Genomic DNA, 25,888 nt, shown 5'->3' on the forward strand with positions numbered 1-25,888 from the left:
AACGTTCAACACTTGGCTAATGTTTAAATGTTTAAATTCCCCATAGTGTGTGTGTTAATACACACTCCTCTAATTATATATATATATATATATATATATATATATATATATATATATATATATATATATATATATATATATATATATATATATATATATATATATATATATGTTTATGTTTCAGACTTCACTAATACAATCCCTGAAAAGTAATAAATGCATTTACATTGTTTAAATGTGTTACTTTTTAGGGACTTCTATCACATAGTAACTGCTCCAAATACAATACTTTTGGAAAAAGCATGGACAGGTTCCATGGCCAGCTATGTATCATAAACGATTTTGTACAGTGAAACAGCTTTGCTTCTAATGGTTTTGGGGCAGTGTCTGGACACAGCAGTTTCGGCTCCAGTATTCCACATCACTCATTGAATAATGCAATCATTAATGATGTCTTGGAACTATGAAAACAAAGCAATGGATTTGTCATGGTAACTGGTAGATTTCTCAAGCCACTGAGCTGTTAAAATGGTACTGGTAATATAGAATGGCACATTTATTTGAATTATTAGGCAATAACTACAGGCAATACAATAAGCAAGCTTTTCCCAACAATATACTGCATATTAAAAATGTATTTAGTTGCTACATTTATTATAAAGTAAAACTTTTCATTTGTTAACACATCTATTTCCAGTAATTATCACAAATTGTCTTTAATTAAAAGTAGTTAATGTGTACAGTTGACACTAATTATTTTGGTTTAAGAAAATCTTTTCATATGCACCGTGTTGACAGAATCGCTAAGCTAATGGTTTGCTATTCTCATGCCCACCCTAAGCGCTCACAAAAAGTCTTTTATCACATATTGTCAAATGTCTATATCGCCTCCAGTCCTGTTTTTTTTTTTATTTATTTATTTTTTTTCTGTATGTAGAGAAAATCCATGAATGAAAACCGTCAAGTGAAATGACCCAATTTGTGGCCTCAAGACCTGAAATGAGACACAGAGGAATTCTTGGTTACATCCTACCTCGCTAATTGATTATATTTGCATTAGGATGCACAAGATTCCACTTAGAGGAGGTTTTCCTGTCACATATACTGTGTAAATGTAAGTCGTTTCTCAAGGTGATTCTAATTACTGAAAAAAAGAAAATGACTGAAAACTAAAACCCAGTTTAAAAAATTCTGTCTCCTCTCAATGCAACACTTAAGGTTGGATTAATTTCCAACCGCATCATATCTCCCTATTGAGCTACAGTGTGCATACCAGCAGACAAGACCAATGAATATGCACTGGCATGTGCCTGGAGTTATTTGCTTTGCGTGCAATATATACTGATCATCAAAAGAAACTTATCACTTATATTTGGATAAAATTCACTAGATGTGATCGAAAAAAGGACAAACTCTGTTTTAGAGCAGGTGTAGTGACTTTTATTGTGCTGATTAACAATTAATATCACGAAGATGCTGCAAAATGATCTGTCGATCTTGGGCAGTTGTGACTCTTGGTCTCACTGTTTGTGGCCTGTCATTGACAGAGTGTATCTGTTTATACCATCTTGCCAGGTTTGAAATTGCTGGCTCTGAGCACCCAAGAGAGTGAGTCACGGTACGCTGCCCTAGTCCAGCCTGCAACATGCCGATTGCACAAAGGCGCTGCTTTCTTGACTAACGTGGCATATTGCTTTTTTTCTGTAATTTTCTTTATTGCTTTTATTCAAGCTTGCAATTCAACAGCTGAAATCACTCCATATCCAGTGTCCAATCAACTCTCTCACTAATTAGGTGATTAAGTGCATATGCTTCAGTCATAGTCACTCAAGTGTGTCATGGTCAAGGATGAATGATCAAGTGATTTTAAAAAAACGAAACATTTCGTCAATGTCCATCATTTATATACCTTTTTTTTTAAAATAAATGTGCCATAATAGTGATACATTTCTTTTGAACTAAATTCCATCCATACAGAAATGATACTTAGAATGCAATGTCTTCCCTGTATTTACTTATTACGTTCCTTCTTGAGTAGAAGGTCACACGTCCATATTCTACTCATGGATCACCTGCCTCCCCTCACTCCACACATATCACCCTATGGAAGTTGGTTCTGAAGGGCTTTGATTGCATCCTGGAAAACATTCCAATTTCTTTCTGATTGTTATGTACTCCACATAAGCTTGCCACATAAATTATTTTTTTCCCAACTTGTTCATTCCTTAAGATGACACCCTGAAAAGTTTACCAGTCTATAGTAAATTAAGCTGTTAGTTAAAACTTGTGTTACACAAATTGCAATAATGTGCATTTTTAGTGGGGTTATACTACAGCCAAACTGCATTATTCATCAATTTAACAGCCGACTGCAGCACCATGAAATTAAATAATATAAGCAACATGGTAATTTCAATAAATGGAAATCACAAATCTTTTTGGCTGGCCCACCTTTTCACTGCTTTGCACAACGATCATAAAAAGGTCATAACAAATATGAAGGTTAGAGCTCAAAAACTGTCTCAATAAACAAGAGTACAGTGCTGTTTTCCCTCATGATTTAATGCGTGCTCTTTGTTTTGAAGAGATTCCACTCAATGCTACTCATGGAAATGGAAACATGGTATCTAGCTGTGCTGAAGGAGGAGAGGGGTGGAGCTCAGACTCTGAATAATAAGTGCAAGTTAGTTCTATTCATCTAACTGTTTTGTTCTGTGTACATTATTTTTACTAGTAAATTTATGCTTTAAAAATCTGTGTAATACACGTTTATGTTGATAACCATGGTTTTGTTGCATGTTGAATAATAAAGTGGTTTCGCAATGGCATAAAAAGTCTTTTTTTTTTTAAAGCATAAAGGTTGATTTCATAAAGATCGAAAAAAACTGTGAATTCTTTCAAAAAATATATGTCGATATTAATCATATTATATATATATATATATATATATATATATATATATATATATATATATATATATATATATATATATATATATATATATATATATAGTAGCAAGCATACGCATAACCTTTACTTCGTGCCAAAAGAATATTTCCCAGGTAAAAGACATGGCTGTGGTTCTGAAGATGTATGGATAATAAACAATAGCATTAGCTATGCTACTTGTCATTTTCAGATTGACCGGGCTAGCCAAAGCCTTAGATCAATGATTTACACATTGCTTGTAAGTATGCAGCCACAATTAAAAATAACTAAGGTAATTAAAATAATGCATAATACATTTATATGCGTCGTGTTGTTTATTTTTGATGCATAGTCACATCTAAGTTGAAAAAGTGAGTTGAAAATCATCAGCTAAATTGTCACAATTTCTTCAAGTCATAAACCTAAATTCAACGGAGGTCTACCTGACTTCCACAGCATCCTCCATTACGGTCATGTCTGTTTTGCATTTGGCAGAGGGGTTGATGGCCAATTCGGCTGGTGGGATGACAAAACTCTTGCTAAGAGGTAGCCACATCCCTTCACCGAGAGTGTAGGTGAACCTAGTGAACAAGAATGCAAAACGTAAGCAGGTTGCTGGAAATGAGGTTCAAGGTGTGCTTTTTTTGTAAAAAAAGCACACCTTGAAAATTGTCAATCCTGTGAAATGCAAATCTTCAAAACCAAAATATAGAAATTGTATTGTATGAGGCTAATTCTAATGTCTTAGCATGGAGACATAACTCACTGGACAAATGGTACAATATGCTGTAAACCAACCTTGACCCCTTTAAAGAAAAAATATACCCCAATTCCAAAATCTTGGAGTTATCTAAAGATAAAAACAAATTCCAAAGAATTTACAGAATGGATATCACATTTAAATTGCTGTTGCAAGGCTCAGGAATTTTTTGTGTCAGTATTCACTGCATGGTATACCTAAGCATTCTGATTTCCATCTCATGAAATGCTAACTTTGCAGTTAAATGGAACATCATACACTAAAAAAGAAGTGCTTGTAAAAATGTTATATCTTTCTGGGATACATTTTTTAAAAATCCTCTAATTAATTCTACTCCACCTTAAGATGCACATTTATAAGCATTTTTTGCTTCTCAAAAATATCCTGTGTCTTAAATTCGAGTACAGTATTGTGATGCGTGTATTAAAATTGCTAACAAAAGATGTGACTACCCGAGTACAAACAGCTATGTGACTGCCGAGAAAAGACGAACAAAGATGTCTGCCCGAGTACACAAGCATCAGCGTGAGTTAATGCTGAGAATAGTTGAATCAAAACATTACTGCCCGATCTCGAATCATCCATACAGGCTGTCAGTTTCAAAGAAGAGTCATTAGCTTCCTGAGGAATTCAAAGAAGCTTTTACAATTTCAGCATTTCTAGCAAACAGCACCAGCTTGAACAGATCTGAAATGCTGATCAGACCACTGGGTTTTTCGACATACCAAGCAATACCACAGTCCACAAAAGGTCCACAAAACAGGTTTGAGTAATCTCCATATGTGTAGGTTATAATAGTGTAGTAGTTGGATACTGTTCTGACTGCGGTGTGTGTGTGTGTGTGTGTATGACAGAGACGCCATCTTAAGTGCTATACAGAACGCAGCACAATAAATGAACTTCGTTGTTAATCTACAACAACACGGTTTTGTGTCAGTTTAGTAACACTAACCAATTATTGTCAAGGCACAGCTCACAACAGGAGGCAGTGGTCTTACCGAAATATTCTGTCAGAAGGTTGCTCCCCCATCACCAGGTCAAAGCCACGCTGGAATATAGTGTACGGCCAAGGACTGCAGAAGAAGCAGAGAGTGTGTGTATAATATATATTACACATAAATGTAAGTGCACATGCTCACACACATATACATTAACTGTTGTCTACTAATGATGCATCATCACCCTTAAAAATCTGGAAGCGTGACTGCATTAGGAAGAAGCGTTCTGAGTGACTGTGATTAATAAGCTAAATAAGTGGCAGTCATTCGTTGTTCTGTCTCTTATATAGCACTGACAGGGGTTGAAGAGGGTGTAAGCAAAACTGTTTATAAAAGAACAGCTGTGATAAATGTTTGACGAAAGGGGGTAGGGGAGTTTAGGCAAGTTTAAAATGGGAATAGGATGAATCTAGTTGGATTGGGTGACAAATCCAGTTGACCTGAGAGAAAATATACTGGTTCAGGGGATTGCAATGTAGTTAGAAAAGCAATTACGGAAATTGAAATTTAATTTATAGTCAGGAAGCAAGTAGTATATCACTATTGTATGTCTGTGAGAAATGTTCAATCCTGAATGTCAAAACACACTTAAGGAGGGATTCAGGATTTGCCTTGACAGGATGTCTGAATCACAAATATATGGAATTAAGCCCTTTGGGTGCATTTTATTTCTAAATTAGCAAATAATTAAACAAAATAAAAAATAGCAAATGCCACTTAATAAGAATAAAAAACAAACAACAACAATTTGCTTTAATTGCAATGATTGCTCGGCTGTCTAATCCAGGTATTTTTTATTAATGAATCAATCAGTGAATCAGTTTAACCTGATCACATTCTACACCTGGATTTCCTGAAGGACAATATTGATATACTTCATTGTGCCCTGTAACCATATCCTCCTGTAGAAACACTAAGTGCCTCTATCAAATATCACTTTCCACTGCATTTGCTAAATCCTTAACTTTGGTAATATCCATTGTGAAACTCCACTATATGCAAAATCCAATTAAAATCTATTTATGGCTTCTCGCATAAGTGGAAAGTGAACAAGTTCCCAAGATCAGAGAGATTTTATTCCTTCACACTGTCCTGCTGATCATTTTGCTTCTGGCCCTAATTATCAGGTCTCACACATGGTACCACTCTTTCTATATTCCTCTAAATTGAAACACTGAGACACTCACCATGGTTGAATGTTAATGCAAATGTTAACAAGAAACATCCCTAATATAGGCAATTTGATAAAAATGTTACTAGGTTCAGATACATTATTATCATCCCAAGTAGTTTGTCTACTGAGGTTTAAAACCACCCTGTTTTTCAAAAGTTATCATTTGTTATTAAACCATTAAAAATGGACCAACTTGCTCTGATTTATTTCAAACTCAAACAAATTGTATTGTATATTACACAGTCTGAGATTCTCTGAATCACACAGGGAGGATTAAATCCGTGGTCATTATGAAACAAATTTCAAACAGAAAATCACGGTCCCTGCAATTTTATACCCTGTGTTTATAATCCCAACCCTCTTTTGCATGATTTGCAGTAGACCCAGAGATAGCCTCTCATTTCAGCTCTGTGAGGTTTATTAAATGTCATCTTAGCTAGATCAGGGGAGGGGTGGCCAAAGCTGTATGTACATACAGTAATTATATCATGTACAGGTTCATATCAGGAAGAGCAATTTCAGTTGTATAGCATGGGCTGTTGTATAAACACATTGCAAAATACATTTGAATGGTTTGGGGTATTTAATAGCACAATCATAGTCCAAAAAACATCACAGAATTTGTCAATATGTTTGTGTTTTAAAAACAAACTCAAACATTTAATAAATCTTGCTTCTTAACATCAACCTTCCTGGATTGAAAAGTGCTATCTATTACATTAGGTGGCACCATGAAAATGCATTTAGGTTCTTGTTTACAAGGTTCACTGGTGATAGATCTTTTAGGAGAAACCGTTTATGTCTTCTTCACTGATGTACGACTTCAGTTTAGCTATCTATTGAATGCAATTACAAACCATTTGAAACTTATTATGGATGACCCAGACAATGAGGGCTTCCCTGTATTACAAATGAAACCCATGGATGCTCTTCCTTTGCAGCAAGCCCAATTCACCACAATAACCTCTTTCAAATCAAGTTTGTCTCTTCTTGCCATATTCACAAACCCTCGTGATTTTATTTAATTTTTTTCTGTTTTGTTTTCAAAATCTGTTTTTGATCATGACATTTTCCTTTAATAAGACTTCATGAAAGTTGCATGAAATTCAAACTATACTTCTTGTTTTCATAAATCAAAATGATAAAAATCATTGTAATAACTCACCAGTCAAAGCTTTACAAATGGTAAGTTCAGAAGAACACTTTATTTATATTTATTATTATTATATTATTATTATTATTATTTATTATTATTATTATTATTATTATTATTATTATTATTAGTTGGAAATGGGAATAATAATCATTTTAAGTGAAATGTCAGTCTTAAATGTTGTGGTTTTGCTATGTACAATCTTGCAGAAAATGGCATTAACATGAATAGTGCAAACTGATTATACAACATGAGAAAGACTGAGGGCTACCATGACTTTACGTATTAGTGACATATTCTTTAAACATGTCTACTATTAGTATTTTAACATTCCTGAAGTGTTGACAGAAGCCCATCAATTTTAAAGCATTTAAATACAGCAAGTTATCCCTTATTAATTAGTCAGTTATCAGTAGGCTGTTTTGCTTATTATACAGTACAAATAAAATACATTCCAACATTCTAATATAAATTAATGCACAAGAAGAGACACTTTCCTATTTGAGAATTTTAGCGCTTCTTTCAAACATTTTAACCCCAATTCTCTTTGAGTGACATCTGGTTTTGTCATATAGCAACACATAATGACAGGTTTTGAAAACCTACAAATTGAATGTACGCAGCTTGTCAAAGCAAGTATAAAAATGGCTTATAACGTTTGCTGTTGTAGAAGTGTAAAATTATGTTAGTTTTTCAAGTTTTCACACTGGGGAGGGGAAGAACGGAGAGATGAGAAAGAGAGGAGAGTAGCTAATGTGAGTCACATTTTTGATAAATCAAAAAGATATGGAATGCACATTTTAATATATATATATTGTTTTATTATTGCATATTAGTTTGGGGTTTTGTATACTTTTGGTGGGGAACGTAGATCCTCAAAGAAAAAGAATGTTTCAATTGCTCTTGTTCAAGTTGCATTTTTAAGCTTGTCTTTTAATTTCTAGAAGTGATTTCTTGTCCGATACTGAAAGGAATAACTGAGGTTTTGGAACAAAATATCAGACACAGTATTTTCATGGGAATTCTGGAGTTTCAATCAGGATAACTAGTGGTCTGCAACCAAAACAGCATCCCTACAACTCTTCAGGGGAGCTACAGTGTATTGTCTTTTCCACTCTATGCAATTCCAACTGTTGGTGTTCTCCAAAGAAACTATGAATAGTCCAATATTTTCTGAAAACTGTGTTGTGATGACTTATTTCTATGCTCACTGCACCACACTGAATTATTTTAACCATATTGAAGCTTACCCCTGATTTGGTCCCCATTCATTCCGAATGCAGAGATGCTTGTGGACAGGATCTCTCATGTAGCCATCAAAGCACTGACACTCACCTGAGAAGACAAAAACAACATAACATGTATCTTTTATAAAACATTGGCACTAACTTTAATCTGTTATGCATCCCAGTTATGCCGCTACATTACGACCTGGACGAAGTGTCTTATTTGACCTCTAAATAGAGCCATCTTGTCTCCAACAGACATCTTTTAAAGCTGTCACTTGAGGCATAATTTGACAAGTCCTATGGATTTATTGGCAGTGGAATCATTTTTCAGGTACAAAAATATTTGTTAAAGGTCTACATTGTTTGAAACTCATCTAGAATGCAAAAATAAACAAATAGAAAACAATAACAATGATCAACATTGTTAAACTCGGTTAAAAACAAGGCAAAGTACTTGCATATTCTGCCTCCAATCTAAAACTGTATATTTTAGTCACTTAAAATAAAATTACATTACTTTATAGCTTACTGTGGCAGGCTGGCGAGTGGATAGAGGCCCAGAGACAGACTGCAGTTCAAAAAAATAACTATTTTATTATAAATAAACAAAAATAAAGTGCACAAGGGCAAAATAACAGATACTCAAACACAAATAAAGCAAAAACAAAACTCACAAAAATAAAGTTTCCAGGCTGGGCAATGCCTTCACTGGATTTAGAAAATTCAAAAACCACAAAACAAACACCAACCTGCTTCCTCAGCTCCCTCTCTCCAAATGAGAAGCAGAGGCCTCCTTTTATATCAGGTGGCTGGGCGCTGATTGATCGTTAATCAACCTAATCAACTAATCAACCCCAGCCACCTGAACATAATAAACCCAGGCAGGTAGGGGAAGTTAACCCCATCCCTGCCAATTTAGGGCAGAGCTTTGCTCTGCCACACTTACCTATATGTATTAAAACAAAATTTCCCAGTAGTGTACATAATGACATGAAAATAGGGGAAAATATAACCTTATGGACAGGCATTACAAATTGAAATGTGAATGGAATGCAAATGAAACAGGAACCTCACTGTGCATTCATGAATCCAGGTATAACATCCTCTCTAGTTCTTTAGTGTTTTCATTTTTAAGAAAAATATGACAAATGAACAAAGAAGAGAAGACATTGAAAATTTACAAAAAGAAACACGATCTAATATTTGTTAAAGAAGCTGATGCACCCTGTAAAATAATTAACCTGCTTCATATCACTTTGCTGCTCCATTATCTTCGCCGTAAACAAACTATGCATATCTAGCTCCATTATTTTGACATGCACACATTTAATAGTTCTCTCTGTTTTTTTTTTTTTAAAAAAGGGGTGTTTAAAAGTTTCAAAAAGTACAGAATTGGTTCAGAATTGCTTTAAATGCATTACAAGATACAGTGACCCTCGAGTTGCAGAAGTGAACAATGATAGCTACCTTCACTCAAGTGCTCTCTCTTACTGCCTGCTGGAAAACACTCGTAGGTTTAGCATAGTGCCATTCCTCTGAAGCCTCTTTCAGGGCATCAGATGCAAGGAATAATACATTCAAGATGATTCTTAGGGGTATCAAAGAGGAAACAGTCCTCTGGTGCTGAGGTCTAGTAAACATGGGAAATCAGTATTTGTCTATCGGGTGACTCTAAGGGGTTGGTTATGTCAACTTATACACTATATGTCATAGTTGGGTTTACTGGAGCATTTTCCAGCACTCAAGAATCACTCTTGATTTGCAACATCTATCAGTGGTTATCCCACCCTAAAAATAGGTGGTTGAAGAATTTGAGGGAAATAGCCTAATGCTGCAAAATGCTAAAAAAATTCCAGAGTTGGCTTATCCAGGGAGGGTTAAGTTAATCAAACCCCATAGTGAATAATAACTGAAAACACTCAATCATTAAATACATATATCTTTTTAAATGATTAAAATACACTACAGTTAATCTATTGTAAAACCACTTGAGGGCAGAAGCATTTTTGACACAACAGTCAGCTATCTTTTTATTTTTTGGCCAGAACTCAAAGTGTAGGCTGAACCAAGCTTGTTAATAGTGAGGGGACGCCCATGTTGTGCTGTGAAAGTGGTCTCCATCAGGTGGAACAAAAATGGAAACTTCTCATTCTGAAAATCTGAATGTGTCAATAGTTTATAAGCACTGAAATGCAATGACAACATAAAATATAATTAGGGGTCTACTTAAATTGCGGTAAATAAAATAAAATTAGGATTTTGCTGACCTGTTTAAACATTAAATAAACCTAAGTACTATAAAAGCCTAAAACTAGTGGTACTTGCTTCCTTACTAAAACAGAGTGCTGTCATTTGTTAAAGGCAAGCAAATGCAACATTCCCCTGCAGTTGCTGCCATCATTCTCTGTCTGGTGTGGACTTGCCTATACATTGAGACTGCACGCCTGCATCCACTGAATTGGTTGGAAGTGTAAGGCTGAGCTTTTCTAAGTTATACAAAATGTGGAAATAGAGTAGAAAAAGTCCCAAAACTCGGTTACTGAAAGGCATCTGGCATACTTTAACAAAGGCAAGCACATTCGTTGTCATGTTACTTGTCCCATCCAATAATGAATTTTACTAGTACCCAGTCAAAACAAAAAAACCATGCCTATTCAGGTTTAAAATTCTAACTGCATAAAAATGTAAGCAGCAGGTTGTTTGAAGTGAGGTGGCTGTGATAGATCATACCTGTAGTACTGATTTAACTTGGCTACAACCGACAGGAATACTTTTTGTCTGGGCTGCCTTTCCAGTTTGTTTTCTGAAAGCTGTTTATTTTACGTTCTGTTCAGCAGCCTCTGTAGTAGCCTTTCGTTTAATGTGTGATTCTGAAGCTAAATAGCGATCAATCATATTTTCTCCAAAGAAAACATTACAAGAAATATCTTGACACAATCATAAGCCGAAATATACTTTGTTTTTTTTTTTTTTTTGCTTTGTCGTCCGTTTCTGGTATTTTACCTCCAATGTTGAAAACTAGATTTTAGCAACCTAAATCAAAACAATGCAGCACTGACTTTGTCCCACCCCCCACTGAACACTACAGGTCACTGAAAAGCAGTACAGACGCACTGATAGGCTGATTAAAACACCATTGGCATTTGTACAGTAAACAAAAAAAATTAACCGCTTTGGAGCATTTTTTTGTAATTGTTTTTTTTTTTTTTTGCCTACGTGCAATGCACATAGGACGGCAGAGGAATAAAAAAAAGCCTCTACAGAAGAAAGCTGCATAGTTTAAACAAGATTTCTTTTTCTTTTCTCTCTGTACTTGTCCGCTACGCATTGGCCCCTAAAGAGGTGAATTTCCTGATGACCCCTCAATTTCCCGATTTCTGCGAAATCACAATTTAGGTAGACCCCTAAATATAATGAGTTGCAAAACATCTATCAATCTTTTAAGCTTGGTATTCCAGGAGCATTCCTGAAAACAGTAATGCAGTAGTAATGATACACTGCCTTTTCTCACTGCCTCCTCAGATTTACAAAGAGTAAAAGCAATGGGCCTGCTAATACAATGCGAGAGCAGGCCAGCCTGCAAATGCTTTATTTAAAATATCTAATGCTAGAAACAGATTTAGCACAAACATATTCCTGGGCTATGTTTTGGTGCCCGTGGTAGTGCAAGTAATTACCAAGAACATGTTCGGTACATTGTAGCTAATGGTTTGGAAACCAAAAGAACATAAAAAAGCAATCAGCAAAACAACATCTGTGAGAAACAACCCTGAACCAAACGTGGAATTCGATTAAGCACACGTGCTTCACATTCTACATATTATGAAGAAAAAAGGCCTGCCATTTGCTTTTTTTAATGAGCCTGTTTAATAAAAATGATGAGGTTTCACTTACTAAAGCATTTTGACTACTAAGGCATTTGTAAATAATAATTGTGGTGTATACGGTGGTGTATAGGTTTTACAATGGTCTTGTTTATTCATATTTGTGTATGCATGTATAACGGGTAATTGAAGGGAGATGAAGCACACATTTAACTTTTTACAGAAACTAGACTGGTTAAAGAGGACATCAGATAACATTTTAACCAGCATAACATAAAGTATTACATGTCCTAAAATTCAGAAACAAATACATTAGCCTCTCCAACCTGCAACAAAAGTATTATACAGGTAAAATTGCTGGTTATACTTCAGTAATGTTGTTGAAACTGACACCATGGGATCCTTCAAGAAGCTGCTTGATGAGATTCTGGGATCAATAAGCTACTAACAACCAAACGAGCAAGATGGGCCGAATAGCCTCCTCTCGTTTGTAAACTTTCTTATGTTCTTATGTTCTTATGTTATTGGGCACGAATAATGATTTAATTGCATTGTTTTATAGTTGGGTAATTTAAAGAGTAGCTATTTTGTAAAAACATGGAACTGGCCTTGTCAGCTTCATCTTTTTACCTGATGAATTTACATGGTAACCCTATCACATCTCCAGCAATAACACAGTCACTACCATGTTAAATCAGAAACCATTGGTAGTTAACCTTTTATTAACATGTTATTACCATGTTATTAAGTGCTACCTTTTTTTTATTCCTCACAGAAAAAGTTCCTTTGTCATTGGGCTGGCTTCAAAATATGAAACAAAATGGTGCTGGATATTTCTGGAACTACTAAAATGTTCATACATCAAAGAAAATTTATAAAAACTGTGGCACAATATGGATGGTACTCTCTCCATATTTTCTCATCAGGTGTAAAAAAAAAACAATCCAATCATCTTACTTAAAATCACCTGTGCTGTGAGGTGCTTGGAAGTTTTCATCAGTGGCTATACAGGAAATCGATCTGATCCTGTCTGATCTATGTGCGTTTGCTTCATTTATTTCTATGGATGTCTGGGCTTAATGTTTGTTATTTATCAATACAATGTAACATTTTACAAAACATATTTGTTTGTGTATTTATCAAGGACAACTACGACAGCATTTACATGGACAAGTCATGACAGTTTTCCTCACAATGTTTTTGCTGCACTTTTCAGGAAATGCGTTGCTATGCTGTTCTGATTTAGGAAAGAAAGTCGGCTGTACCAATGCTGATTACTCAATTCATAGTAATGTAGGGTTGGGGATATTTAAATGTCCATGTCTGCCTAGTAATTAGGAAAAGAACGACTCTAATATCGTGAGGAGAGCTTCATGCGTTGCCATGAATAAAAAACAACAAGAGAAAGGAATTAACTTCTTGTCATGCACTTTTCAAATTATTACGCATTACTTGTTTGTGTCTCGTTACCTTTCCAACACACACACACACACAAACGCACACACACAAGTATATAAAATAAAACTTCTACTAAGTACAAGTTTTACTACTTACAAAATAGATATGTGCAACATGTAAAAGTTTTATTTTATTAAAGTAGTTTATAAATGTATGTGGAAAATGTCGAAACACAGGGGGTTACACTACAATACAATAAAACAATTGTATGATCCTTAGGCCTATATGAATATAAGATTGAGAACAGGGGGATATGTAAAAATGCATACAAGATTCCTGAGCAGCTTCATGCACTGGCAGTTCTATAGGCAGAGTACCAAGCTGAGCATCCTCATGTTTCTGTACACATCTGCCGATCCCTATACCCTGCCTCTGCTGGTCTGCAGCTGCAGTAGAAGTGCCAGGCACAGAATCCGCTTAACACACACACACACATTATAATGAAACATTTATGTCTTGTAATATTATAAACCGACACAGTACATTTATGTTGTTTGTTAACTATACCCATTACTTATTGCACAAAATGCCAATTGATGCTAACAATTCATTCCAATTCTGTGCGGTGGAAGAAGAGGTGGAGCTCTGTTGTTCCTGGGACATCTTAAAAGAATTACAGAAAGAAAATATGACTACTACTATGACTACTACTACGACTACTCTTTTACTGTTCATATATAATTTGCAGTCTTTTGACGGGTTTATTTTGTTTTAATTAGTTAAATGCCTATTTATTTAGCACCTCTCTTACAGGGGTGCTAAGTTGAATTTTTTTCTCCAGCCGTTAAGCGTTGACGGCTGGAGTTGACATCCTTTTTGGGTATTTAAATAGGACTACTACTACTACTACTTGTACTACTATTATGATGCTAAAAGTTTGGTTAGGTGTGCTTAACAACATGCATTTATACAAACATTAATAACAGGCTATACGAGAGGTTTACATTTGCAATGTCTTTTATGTTTGTTCTTGAGTGTGCGTGTGTGTGTGTGTGTGTGTGTGTGTGTGTGTGTGTGGTTTGGTACAGCTTTGCTGAGGAATAACATGACATTTCGCCAGTTAAAATGGGGTCTTGACTGCTGAAATTTCGTGAGCCACAAGCACGATTCCTGCTCCTGTTTACATGGGTTTTTACAGCTATTTTTATCGTGAGAAAGCGATTGACCCTGCCCTTAAAGTCGCACTGACCAAAGGACGTTCTTTTGCTGTTTCACGATGTATTTGCGTGACAATGTCATACATTCATGACTGAAGAGTCGGTTTTCACTTGCATGTAAACCCAGCCTATGCTGCAACTGTTTTCAAGAAAAGAATGCTCTGTTAGATTTTTTTAAGACTTTGTGAATAAAATAAAACCTATGGAAAAGTCTTGAAGGGAATCTATTGTGTTTTTAGCAATCATTTTTGTTATTTTTTACATTTGTTTAATACCTGTCTTTTGTGGGCTGTTCTGAGGTTAATTAGTGAAACCTAAAGCTACATTTTGGTATAGTCTTTATGATACTTGTTTTCCTTATGATCTCCATAAAAACAAATACAGTCATATTTGGAGATGGAGTTAGGGTAAAATATAAATAGGGTACAGGAATTCTTGTACTGTTGACATAAATGAAGAAAGCGTCACAGTGACCATAATAACAAAAATGGAGGCTGACATTACAGCAACTCATTATACAGCACAGCCGGAGAAGTAGCTATAACTGGCATGAAGGTTGTTAAAGTTGAAATGATCACCTGGCAGGAAAAGTATAATATTTATTTTAAAAAAATAAATAAATAAAAGAATTATCATGAATTTAATATTTTTTGTATTATTTTTTTATTCAGTAAAAGATATATGGGGTAGAGTAAAGATCATAGAGGGGCCTATTTTATTAGTTATTGATGACATGTTTTACCCCAAGACAAATCCCCAAATGCTGAGGCCTTGGAGACAGACATGCGGTACATATATTATTCCACTGAATTAATGAAATAGAGAAAACACAGTAATTTGGAGCAGGAGTGAGGCAGAGGACAATATTCAGCTGATTAATACATGGATTGTGATCCAGCCAAGGGAGAAAGGGGAATGAAAGACAAGGGTAGACAAGGGTCTACAATTACCAGAAAGAAATCCAGTTAAACCACTTGCCCTCGCATGACTTTCAGACTCAGTACTTACAATTCTGAGATGTGTCTATCTGTGTTCTATCAGGCCATTAATCGTTTCCAACTACCCTTTCATCTGTGACTTTTTTACTGTATCAGTACATGGCCTCAGTAGCTAGCCCTGCCAACCCTTTCAATATTATACTTATTTTTAAATTCAAATATTATAAGAAACTAAATCAAATAAACAAATCTTTGGGCTAATGCCTGTAGAACAAAAAAAAACACAAAGATATATGGCATAAAACAGACTGCCGACAGAAAACTGCTAAAGGCATGAGATTGAAACATTTGGTTAACTTGACTTACTTTCTTAAAAGTTTTACCTGACTGCAAATCATTGATAAAAATCATGGCACATGTGTAGCTACTGTAGGTCTTCCAGTAAATGAGTACAGTGTATGCTTCTGTGGAAGGGTGGAGGTATTTACTGACACAGGAGACAGAAGTTGGTATTTGAAAAACACGGCACAGGTGTCTAGTTTTATTTATTTTCTTTTTTAATTTATAAGAAACTGTATACTGGCAATGGTAATCAGGACCGGGCAATCCCCCAAGGACCGCCTCTCAGCCACTCAGAGAGAGGGAAAGCCAAAACACCCTTTTCCCCACCTCTCCATGTCATCGCCATGACTGACAGGCGGATCTTATGAGGCTGCTGCCCTCTTCCTGCAGAACCACACCAGACAGTCAGCACAGATCTCCCGTTACAGCTTCTAATCAGATTTAGTGCCTATTTCAGAACACATATTCAAGCTGAATACAGCATCTCTAAAGTTTATTAGAGTGTAACTGAATTTACACAAAACTTTTGTAGAAAGTTCATTCTTTGTTCCATTCCCCTAAATATTTCTTATATTCTTGTAAGAATGTACATGAAATAAAACAACTGGAGAACCCGCCTTTAAAAGAAACTGAACAAAACTGATAATTCATACACATCCCATCCGTTAGACATTGATATGTATTTACATTTTTTGAAACACCTCTTTCTATTAAAATGTATATTATTTCTGATCTACAGCAGATTATTAATGCTGAAATGTTATTGTGTTAAGAAGCACTCTTAGCCCAGTAGGGGGCATCATGATTTAAAAAAATGGTCTCTTTGAAATTTAAATAACACCAGTGCTAATTCTTTCATAGTTTTCATCTCCAAACAAATAAAATAATTTTCCATGAGAGGTCTATTAGTGCAGTGCTTCAAAACTGCCAAAACAGATGGCACATTGTGTTGCATTGCAAATATGCAAATGAACCAGTTATTTGCACCTTTTTATTTAACTTCAGCAATGTCTATACAATTAAGTGTGTCACAGCTGCTCAATTAAAGAGCTGCAACCCTAACCTGCATACTTATAAGCACAAGAAGATTCACATTAGAGAACATTTGGGGGATGCGAGTTCAACAAGCTTTACTTTCAGGCTTTGTTAAAAGCAAGTAGCTGAAACTGACTGACACTGAATAGTTAATGTTTAAAAGCAGAGAAGGCAAACACTGAAGAAGCTGTTCTTTCATCAAAGATTTTTAGGTGAAGGTAGTAGAGTTATGTTACGATGTGGACAATTCTGTAGGGTAAGCTCAAGGTATGCTATTTTTAACAGCCAAGGTGGGGGCATATGTTCTATGAGTCTTGCATGTGATAGGTTAACACATGTTTCATGTAGTTCTAAAATATAAGAGAATTTTGGGACGGTCGTTAACATGTGCAAAACATGATGTTCTGTTGCAAAATATTTTGAAAAACCCACCTTTATACTCAATAAACTCAATAAATTCAACAAATAAACAATGTATGTGTAAGCAGCCACTGCACAATAACCTTTGAAGATTTCCCAAAATATGTCCAGCACATTATAATACTACTGGGCTAGTTGACATGAACTAGATACCAAACTAAATGGAGGAATACACCAAAGAACAGAAAGTTGTACAGAAATGTGGTTCCCTAATTCTAGAGTGTTTATGTATATGGTCATATGGTATATGAAGTTGAAAGGTAGTTTTGATGGATTTGGCTGCATGCATACATACATACAATTCATAATTGTAGTTTGCCAAAGGCCCTTAGCCTGCTGCCACCAAATCATTTAGGTGTTCAAGCTTGCCTTTAATACTTACCCAGTTGAATGTCTCAGTGGTTTTGACACAAATCATTGTAAAATGCAACAGAAAGTTGGTAAACTGGCCTGGGGTCATTTTTCAAAGTATAATAGGATTACTGCCCTTATTTGTCTGAAAATGTCTTTTGAAATCCTCCCAACCAGAAGCACCACAATGGTTTTAAACAGTAATTAACCAATCAAAAAAAAAAAAAATGGTATGCACCACATTTTTGTTTAATGTATATGCACATGTGCGTGATTTGAAGCCTTAATGCATCTATCACCCCTTAAGTAACCTTTGGAATGGAATGATTACATTTTTAAAACTTTTTTTTTTTTTTTGCAAATTTCTCATATGACCAGAAGATTAAACTACAATTAAAACCTTAACTATCAGATCCATAGAAATCCTAACACAGCATCCACTGTATCCTTGTTTCCAGGGATGTGCTGTAATAAACTTGAGTTTCCTCCATGTTTGAAAAATTGCCTCCAGCTTCCTGCCTCCCACACACACATCCAAGCAAAGGTACCACAAACTCCCAGTGGTGAAATCAACACCTCAACCACTGCCACTGTTTTTGCGCTCAAAGAGATCTTAACACCAATTAAAGTACAGTCAGAACCCTGCACACTATAGATACCTTTGGGGGAAAAGGTTTGACAAATAACAGTCCAAGCAATGAAAGAAAAAACAGGGGAAAAAAAAAAACTCAATGTGAGTGTTCTTCACACCCTACTAATCTGCAAAAGATATCAGCAGTGTAACATGAATTCAAACAGCTTGATCTTCTGTTGATTATATTCTCATCCTTCCCTTATGCACTACTTTAAATAACGGTGACTGTAATAACAAGAACTATGCTTTAGTTACACATTTTTATTCTACAACTATATGTGTAATTACACTTTTAAATCAAGCGCATCTTAAAACTTTAACTACCAATGTCAGCAGTAATTAATTCATATTATAACTCGCTATAATATGGCTCTAATTAAACAAAAATGAATCCCAGGGTAGCATAAGTTGTTTCTCACTATTTTTTAACTGTTACATTTGTTTCATTCCTCTCTGAGGAGTTTCCTCAAATTCACTTTAATTGAAAATAACTTGAATAATTACAGTTTAAATGGTGAAAAAAGTCACTTTTATTATATTAATAACTTCCGCAACAATGTCATGCCATTTCATCTGGTAACTTGTAACACTTCAGAAATGTATTTCAAAATTATAATGTTTCAACTAAAACTGGCATTTGAGTAGAGTGAGGTTTTTTTTAAATAAGATTCCAGTTGTAGCTATTACACTTTCATTTTTTTTTAATCATAATTACCATTGGCATTTTATATGCAACTTGCAAAAGACTGTTTGTGAAGTCTGCAATATGTCAGAGATGCCAATTACATGCGGTACTTGCACATAACAAAAATGAACACACAGCCCTTTTGCAGCTTTCAGGTTTCATGTTTTTAGTGATTACATTTCTCTTAAAATAAGCACAAAAAAAAAAAAAAAAAAACTGACAAAAAATTTAGAATGTGACATTTCATTATATTAACATGGTACATTTCATGTGACTAGGACTGTGATAATACAGAATGTCATTAGAATCTTATATTGTGTATTTTTAATATTAATGTATTATAATTTATTTTATCGATTTAATATAAGTATATATAAATTTATATTATAATTATTATTATAATATAATAATAATAATAATAATAATAATAATAATAATAATAATAATAATTGACTTGTCTCAATCCTAAAATTCTAGGTGATACAAAACATTTCACCATAGGTGTAGAGCATGCTGGACATTAGTACAACACAGTACTGGACTCCTTACCTGTCTCAGCGTCACACTGGTGCTCACAGGGGTCAAGCAGGCGACGGCCGCAGAGTTCAGTCATCCAGGGTCCGCTGGCATTCTGCTGGTAGAAGAGCAGCACCTGAGCCGGATTCAACCAGTCCCTGCCATCCAGCTGGCTCCCCTGTTGTAAAATAAACCTGCTTCCTGTGGACACAAGAAACACCAAAGCTTACTTCAGTGAAAAATAAATCCAATGTAAAATTTCAAGTATTTTTTATTTTTCTGTATTGTTATTATTTAAATTATAAACATCTTGTTTTATAGAATTCAATTGCTAGCTACCTTGTGTAAAAAATGAATCACAACATTACATTACAGAGCACAAGATAGTTTCTTCTTTAAAAGGGAAAGGGTACTTCTTTAAAACACAGTATTGTTTTTTGAGATATACAGAAAACAATTTGATTCATCTGAAGAGTGTACTTTGTGATTTGGAGATGATATCTTCCCTCACTCATTTTGAGAAAGGTTTGTTATTAAAACAGTCTGTCTGTTGTGTTTCATAAACAAACAAGTTAGTGGAATTAGTAAAACTTAGTATAGTCTGAATTGCACGATTGATGATTGGATTTGGTTTATATTTTTTTTTAAATATTCAAACATGCTATATCCATAATAAATAGATCAGTGGCTTACTTAGAAAGGAGTTGTACACTTAGCTTGTATAACATGTAGAGCTCAAATTTGCAAAATATTCTGAAAATTACAGTTCCTGAAACTGTCTTAAAATTAACAAATATAAGTCTTACCTTGTAAAATATAGCAGTATAGTCAGACAAATGTTCCAGTTTATAAATGAGCTAACACATTCATTGCAGTTGACACAGAACATAGTCTCTCACAGAACACTAACATACTGTATCACCTATAGTTCATAAACTAAAACAATTGCTTAAATAGCAGAAACAAATTCAAGAAGCCACTCTTGTCATTTCATGTTCAGAAGTTTAGTCTAAATAGCACTGGATTACCCAACAAGGGCTGCAAATGGATCCTTTCGTTATGTGGAATAACATTCAGTATATCATATCCTTACTCTGAGTTGAAGGAATGGAGCACAGTATCTAAACAATGATGAAACTTACCATCTGCAATGAGGTGCTCAGGCACGTGGAGAATGATACGAACATTAAGGGGGCAGGTGAGGTGAGATGAGTAGACCAAACCAATTACACAGCTGACAACACTGATCAGAGTCAGGGTCGTTTTATTGATTGGACTTCGTGGAGAACCTGTGAGACGTAAAAAGAAGAAGAAACTCTGACTTTACACTTCTAGTTGAGGTCACAGGTTATAAAGTCACCAAACAAAAGTGTTCAGACAATGAAAGAGCAAAGAGCTTTTAAATGAAAACCTAGCCTCAAGGAATGATAGCTCTGTGATGCCAGTATCCCCAGATGGCCGGTGTGTGGGGTCTTCTCAGTGCAGCACAAAGATAAATATGTATTTCACAGTGCTGCACTATGTGCTTAGAAAGTGAAATCTCCATTTGATGTGACTATGAAAAAATCCCCTGGAGATATCCAAATGGTTGATTGAACTGCAATGCAGTTCCACACTGTAGAACAAGTTATCAGAGCTCCAAGTTATCATTAGCAGGCAGGTATATAAACAGATCAAAACGTTTGCTCAGGGCTGTCTATGTGAAGCCTGTGTGGAGACCTGTGTGGTTTAGGTTTTTGTTTTGTTTATTTTAATTTTTGTAAATAATAAAAATACTCAGAAGTGCTTTTTTTTGCAATTCTTGTGTCTGGGTCAATGATTTGAAAGGAGCAAACAGACCTTAGCCATAAGGCTTTGTTACTATTATATATATATATATATATATATATATATATATATATATATATATATATATAACATGCAAAAAATAAACTTACTAATAATATTAGACAAACATTTTCACTATAAGTCTATGTCAATGTCATTTGTGTTAGAGTGGTGTATTTTGTTTACTGTATCTTGCATGTATCTACAGTAAGTAAAGCATGTTTTGATTGTTTTTTTTTTTAAAGACTAGTACCTTGCACGCTCTTAGGTAATTAAAAAAAAAAATCACAACATACTCTTAATACTTCTTCTTGTTAAATATCACATCATCAGATAGGTTATTAAAACACATTTGCAACAATCAGATGTTTGTAAATAAAATCACTTTTAAAAAATATATATTATCACCCATAATGATATATTTTTAAATGTGTTTAACCTTTATTTCACTTGAACATGTTTTTAAGTTTCTCAGTTCAAAGTACTGTGAGCTGTCATTCTTCGCATGCCAGTTTCTACTTATTTTAATTAAAGGTGTTAGTTACATTGTTGACATCGGCTTTCTGTGACATCTGTGTGCTAAAAGGATTTTGGTAATTGGATCAAGCCGTTGTTATCTTAAGCAACCATGCTTTTAACTGCTTTTCTCTCCATCTGTTGGTGACAGCATTGTCTCCAGGGTTTTGAGATCATGGTTTCTGAACTTTCTTGCTCTCTTACAGAAATGTATCCACTGAAAGTGTCTCATGCACTTAGTTTTGTGTTATGCAAATTAAATAGGAAATTGAAATAAAGAATGTTAAGAGGTATTACTAACCAAAAATATCCCTGCACATCCTTCAGGTACCGAATACGAATATACAAATTCATGTAATTAAAATTAACACAAAATACTAGAATCAATCACAGTTCAATTTCATTGTGCCTCCACCCCCCATTTTAAAAAGAACCCTGTTAGAAGTGGCATTACCATTTCTCATACCTCGGCTGCGTCTTCTGCTTCTCGAGGGGTCAGTGTAAAAGGTCATCTGGGGTTCACTATCTGCCTCTGTCCCTGAATCCCCTTCTGGGTTAAGGAATGCTGACCCCGCTGTGGAGGACAGTCAGTGAAAACATCATTAATCCAATCTGAGCACACACATAATATTAAAATGGGTGATACGCAATAATACCAAGCACAGGGACTTTTTCAATCCTAACATTTGGATGTGTAAGATATGGCTTACAGTCTATTCACATATTGAAACCATTATGCCCAGTGCCGAATTTGTACATGCTACAGGCTGTGCATTATGTTATTTTCTTGGTTAGTGTACAATAGTTGCATGGTACGCTAAAGATGAGTGTTATACAAGAGGTATATGTTATGCAAGAGGTTACAAACATGTAAGCGATTTACCCTAAGGCTCCACAGTTCTAGATGGGGTATGCATCAAGCAGTGGTGCACGGTATGTCCTTTTGAATTAGAAATCTGTAAACTAAAACATTTTTAGAATCCCTAGTGCAAGCACAAGACTAAGGACTATAACATCTAAATACCAACATCTGATTTACCATTATGTAACAACACCATTGGGGCAGTTGAGCTTCACTAAGCAAACCAGAGGGAATTTATGAAGACCAACACAACAGATACACATTTCCTTTTATAAGGAATTTATTTTTTTCTCCAAAAGTCAAACATCTACAAATTCTAATTTTGTTGCATGCAACATTCAGGGAGTCATGTTTTGTTTATATGCCAAGAACCAATTTTATCACAGACTGCTTTACTATTCACTGTGAGAAATCAATAAAAGCACTTGTCTTATGTGCAAGATATATAAACAGATAAAGCATCAAGCAAAGACGTGAGGGTCAGACTTCTTCTTTAGGGACTAATTGGATGTGGTGCAATAACCAGAACAAACTGAGGGAGTGCTGCTCTCTGTCACACTATAGTAAGGCAAAGTTCACTCTGGCAAGCTTAGAACAAATTATTCCATTATCTCAGATAGTAGAAAAATACAGAATATATAAATGATAATACATTAAAAGAGGAATCGATTTGCTTATAGCTAAAGAATTAGCATGGCTTGTTTAGCATTTAACAAAAAATCTCTGTCACTAGAAATTCTAGATGGTTCTTGTTTTTTTAGGGTAACTGAAGGACAGTGACTTAAAAGTAACATTCTGTGTAGCTAATAAAACAAATAAAAAAAGAATATTGATCTCACTTGAAGGAATAATTGAAAGATGACATTCTTTACTGTAGTAATTAATATCGGGAATTATTTCATTCACCTATTTCTTTTTAACTTATAACTTGTGCTGTCATAATTTATGTGTAGGCCAACTCTTGATGTACAGTGTATCATACTAAAAAGAAACACACAGATACAGCTATGGCCAAAAGTTTTCACCCTATAGAATGAACACATTTGAAACCTGATGAATAATGTTACATTCACGTATTGAATTACATACCACTTTAATATATTTAACGAAAAACTGACAAAAATTGAAAAACGCGACATTTTGAAATCTAACATCAAATACTGTGCTACTATTATGGTTCAGGTAGACTTTTGCAATATAATATTGTGGTTTCTTTGATAACGCAATGTTAAATAAACAATCAAATTTATATTCATATAGTTAAAAAAAAAAAAAAGATGCCTCAATCCAATAATTCTGAGTGAAACAAAGCTTTGGCCATAGCTGTAGATTGATTAAGTATAAACAGACAAGACAAGAAACAAATGGGGGTTCTGGTTGCTGTTAATGCAGAATTGCAATGAAGGGTAACCATGTGGAATCTGTTTTCCACTACTACTTTGGAAGGCATTTTAATATACAAGGAACATTTTCCCTACTGGGTGCACTAAATAGGAGCTACTGTATATACTGTGAAGCACAGAAGGCAAATTGTAGGCACAAAATGCTTATTCCAGCACCAAGACTCCAAAATGAGCTCTCTGGAGATGCAGATGTGGAAGAGAGGTTCAAAATTGTCATGTTATTTATAGGTAAAGTACAGAATTCAATATTATCAGCAGTGCGTATCATAGTAGGTTTAGCTGAGTACCAAATACCCTCTGAATATTCCTCTTATGTAAAATGTTTATTCCAGCACCAAGTCTCCAAAATGAGCTCTCTGGAGACACAGATGTGGAACAGAGGTTCAAAATTGTCATGTTATTTATAGGTAAAGTACAGGATTCAATATTATCATTGGTGCATATCAGAGCTAGGTTTGGTTGATTACCAAATACCCTCTGAATATTGCTCTTAGATAAAATAGATTAGGTACAGCATGTAACACCGCAAGACAAAACCTCCAGTTTGTGACCTAATGGAAGTTTTTAAAAGAACCAGACATATCTGTTTGTTTATTGAAGAGCAAGTTTCACACAGTCCTCTGTGGACATCTTCGACAATTCCAGTTAACACAAAAAAAATTAATATTTCACACACAATACAGATGTTGTACAAACCAGAAAAGGTCTGAAAAATAAGCAAATCTGGGTAAAACATAAGTAGCTTCATATGTGTTTTTAATGGTTTTTCTTTCATTTGTATGACTTTATGATCATTCAGAGTGGTTCTGGGTTATTTTGCTCCAATACTGAGTTATAATAATGTATCTCAAAGGCTGTCTTTACCTGGTTGTGAGCTTGCTTTGAGAAGAATCCTAATAGCCTAGTGATGAACAGAGCTCATTTCAGTCAAGTCAATACGACCTTTAACCTCTGTTACCCCCCCCCCCCATTGACTAGGAAAATAAAATTAATAGCTAGTTGAGGCATCTTTAACAATAACAACCTCTTTTAAATGATTAGGATATTTGTCAATTAGCTTTTCGAATGATTCTATAGTGATTTTTGACTATTCTTGCAAAATTAATGAAAATTGTTCCAGTTCATTCACATTCCGAGGACTTCTCTCATGCACAGCCTTCTTCAACTCATACCAAAAATTTTCAATCTGATTTAGATCAGGACTTTGACTAGGCCATTCCAGAACCTTGATTTTATTCTTCCTTAAATATTCTGAAGTAGATTTTGATGTGTGCTTTGGATCATTGTTGGGTTTTATTAACCAAGTTTTGTAGTGAAGGGTTTCAGATGATTGGCCAATATCTTTTGGTATGCTATAGAATCCATTTGACCATGTACAGCCCCATAGAAGGATATTACCACCTCCATGCTTGACAGTAGGTATAGTGTATATCTTCTTTGTACGCCTCACTGGATTTTCTCCAAACATAGCGACTATCAGCGAGACCAAATAAAAAAACGATTTTTGTTTCATCACTCCACAAAACCCTTTAGCAGAGCTCCCATCATTCAAATGCCGTTTTGCAAACTTTAAGTGATTGTAATTGTGACGTTTTCCTAAGAGTGGTTTTTCCTGCGACCATTGAGACCTTCACCTTGACCTACGGTTGAAATGGAAACCCCAGTCTCACTTGCAGCA

The 25,888-nt window shown here is 34.9% G+C and overlaps 1 protein-coding gene across 3 annotated transcripts in view; it reads right to left on the reverse strand.

Moving 5' to 3' along the window:
- Window positions 1-25,888, reverse strand: part of astn1 (astrotactin 1) — a 168,131-nt gene that overhangs the window by 103,965 nt on the left and 38,278 nt on the right. Inside the window, exons 5-10 of one of the 3 annotated variants that reach the window (XM_041270923.1) lie at window positions 22,412-22,519; window positions 20,745-20,891; window positions 19,636-19,803; window positions 8,264-8,348; window positions 4,687-4,761; window positions 3,372-3,509 (exon numbers count right to left, since the gene is read on the reverse strand). In XM_041270923.1, coding sequence (XP_041126857.1) covers window positions 3,372-3,509; window positions 4,687-4,761; window positions 8,264-8,348; window positions 19,636-19,803; window positions 20,745-20,891; window positions 22,412-22,519 — 721 coding nt within the window. Of the gene's footprint in view, window positions 1-3,371; window positions 3,510-4,686; window positions 4,762-8,263; window positions 8,349-19,635; window positions 19,804-20,744; window positions 20,892-22,399; window positions 22,520-25,888 lie in introns of all 3 variants that reach the window. The other 2 variants (XM_041270922.1, XM_041270924.1) reach the window with 2 other exon arrangements.

Source organism: Polyodon spathula, chromosome 14 (genome assembly GCF_017654505.1).
Source record: "Polyodon spathula isolate WHYD16114869_AA chromosome 14, ASM1765450v1, whole genome shotgun sequence".
Taxonomy (NCBI): domain Eukaryota; kingdom Metazoa; phylum Chordata; class Actinopteri; order Acipenseriformes; family Polyodontidae; genus Polyodon; species Polyodon spathula.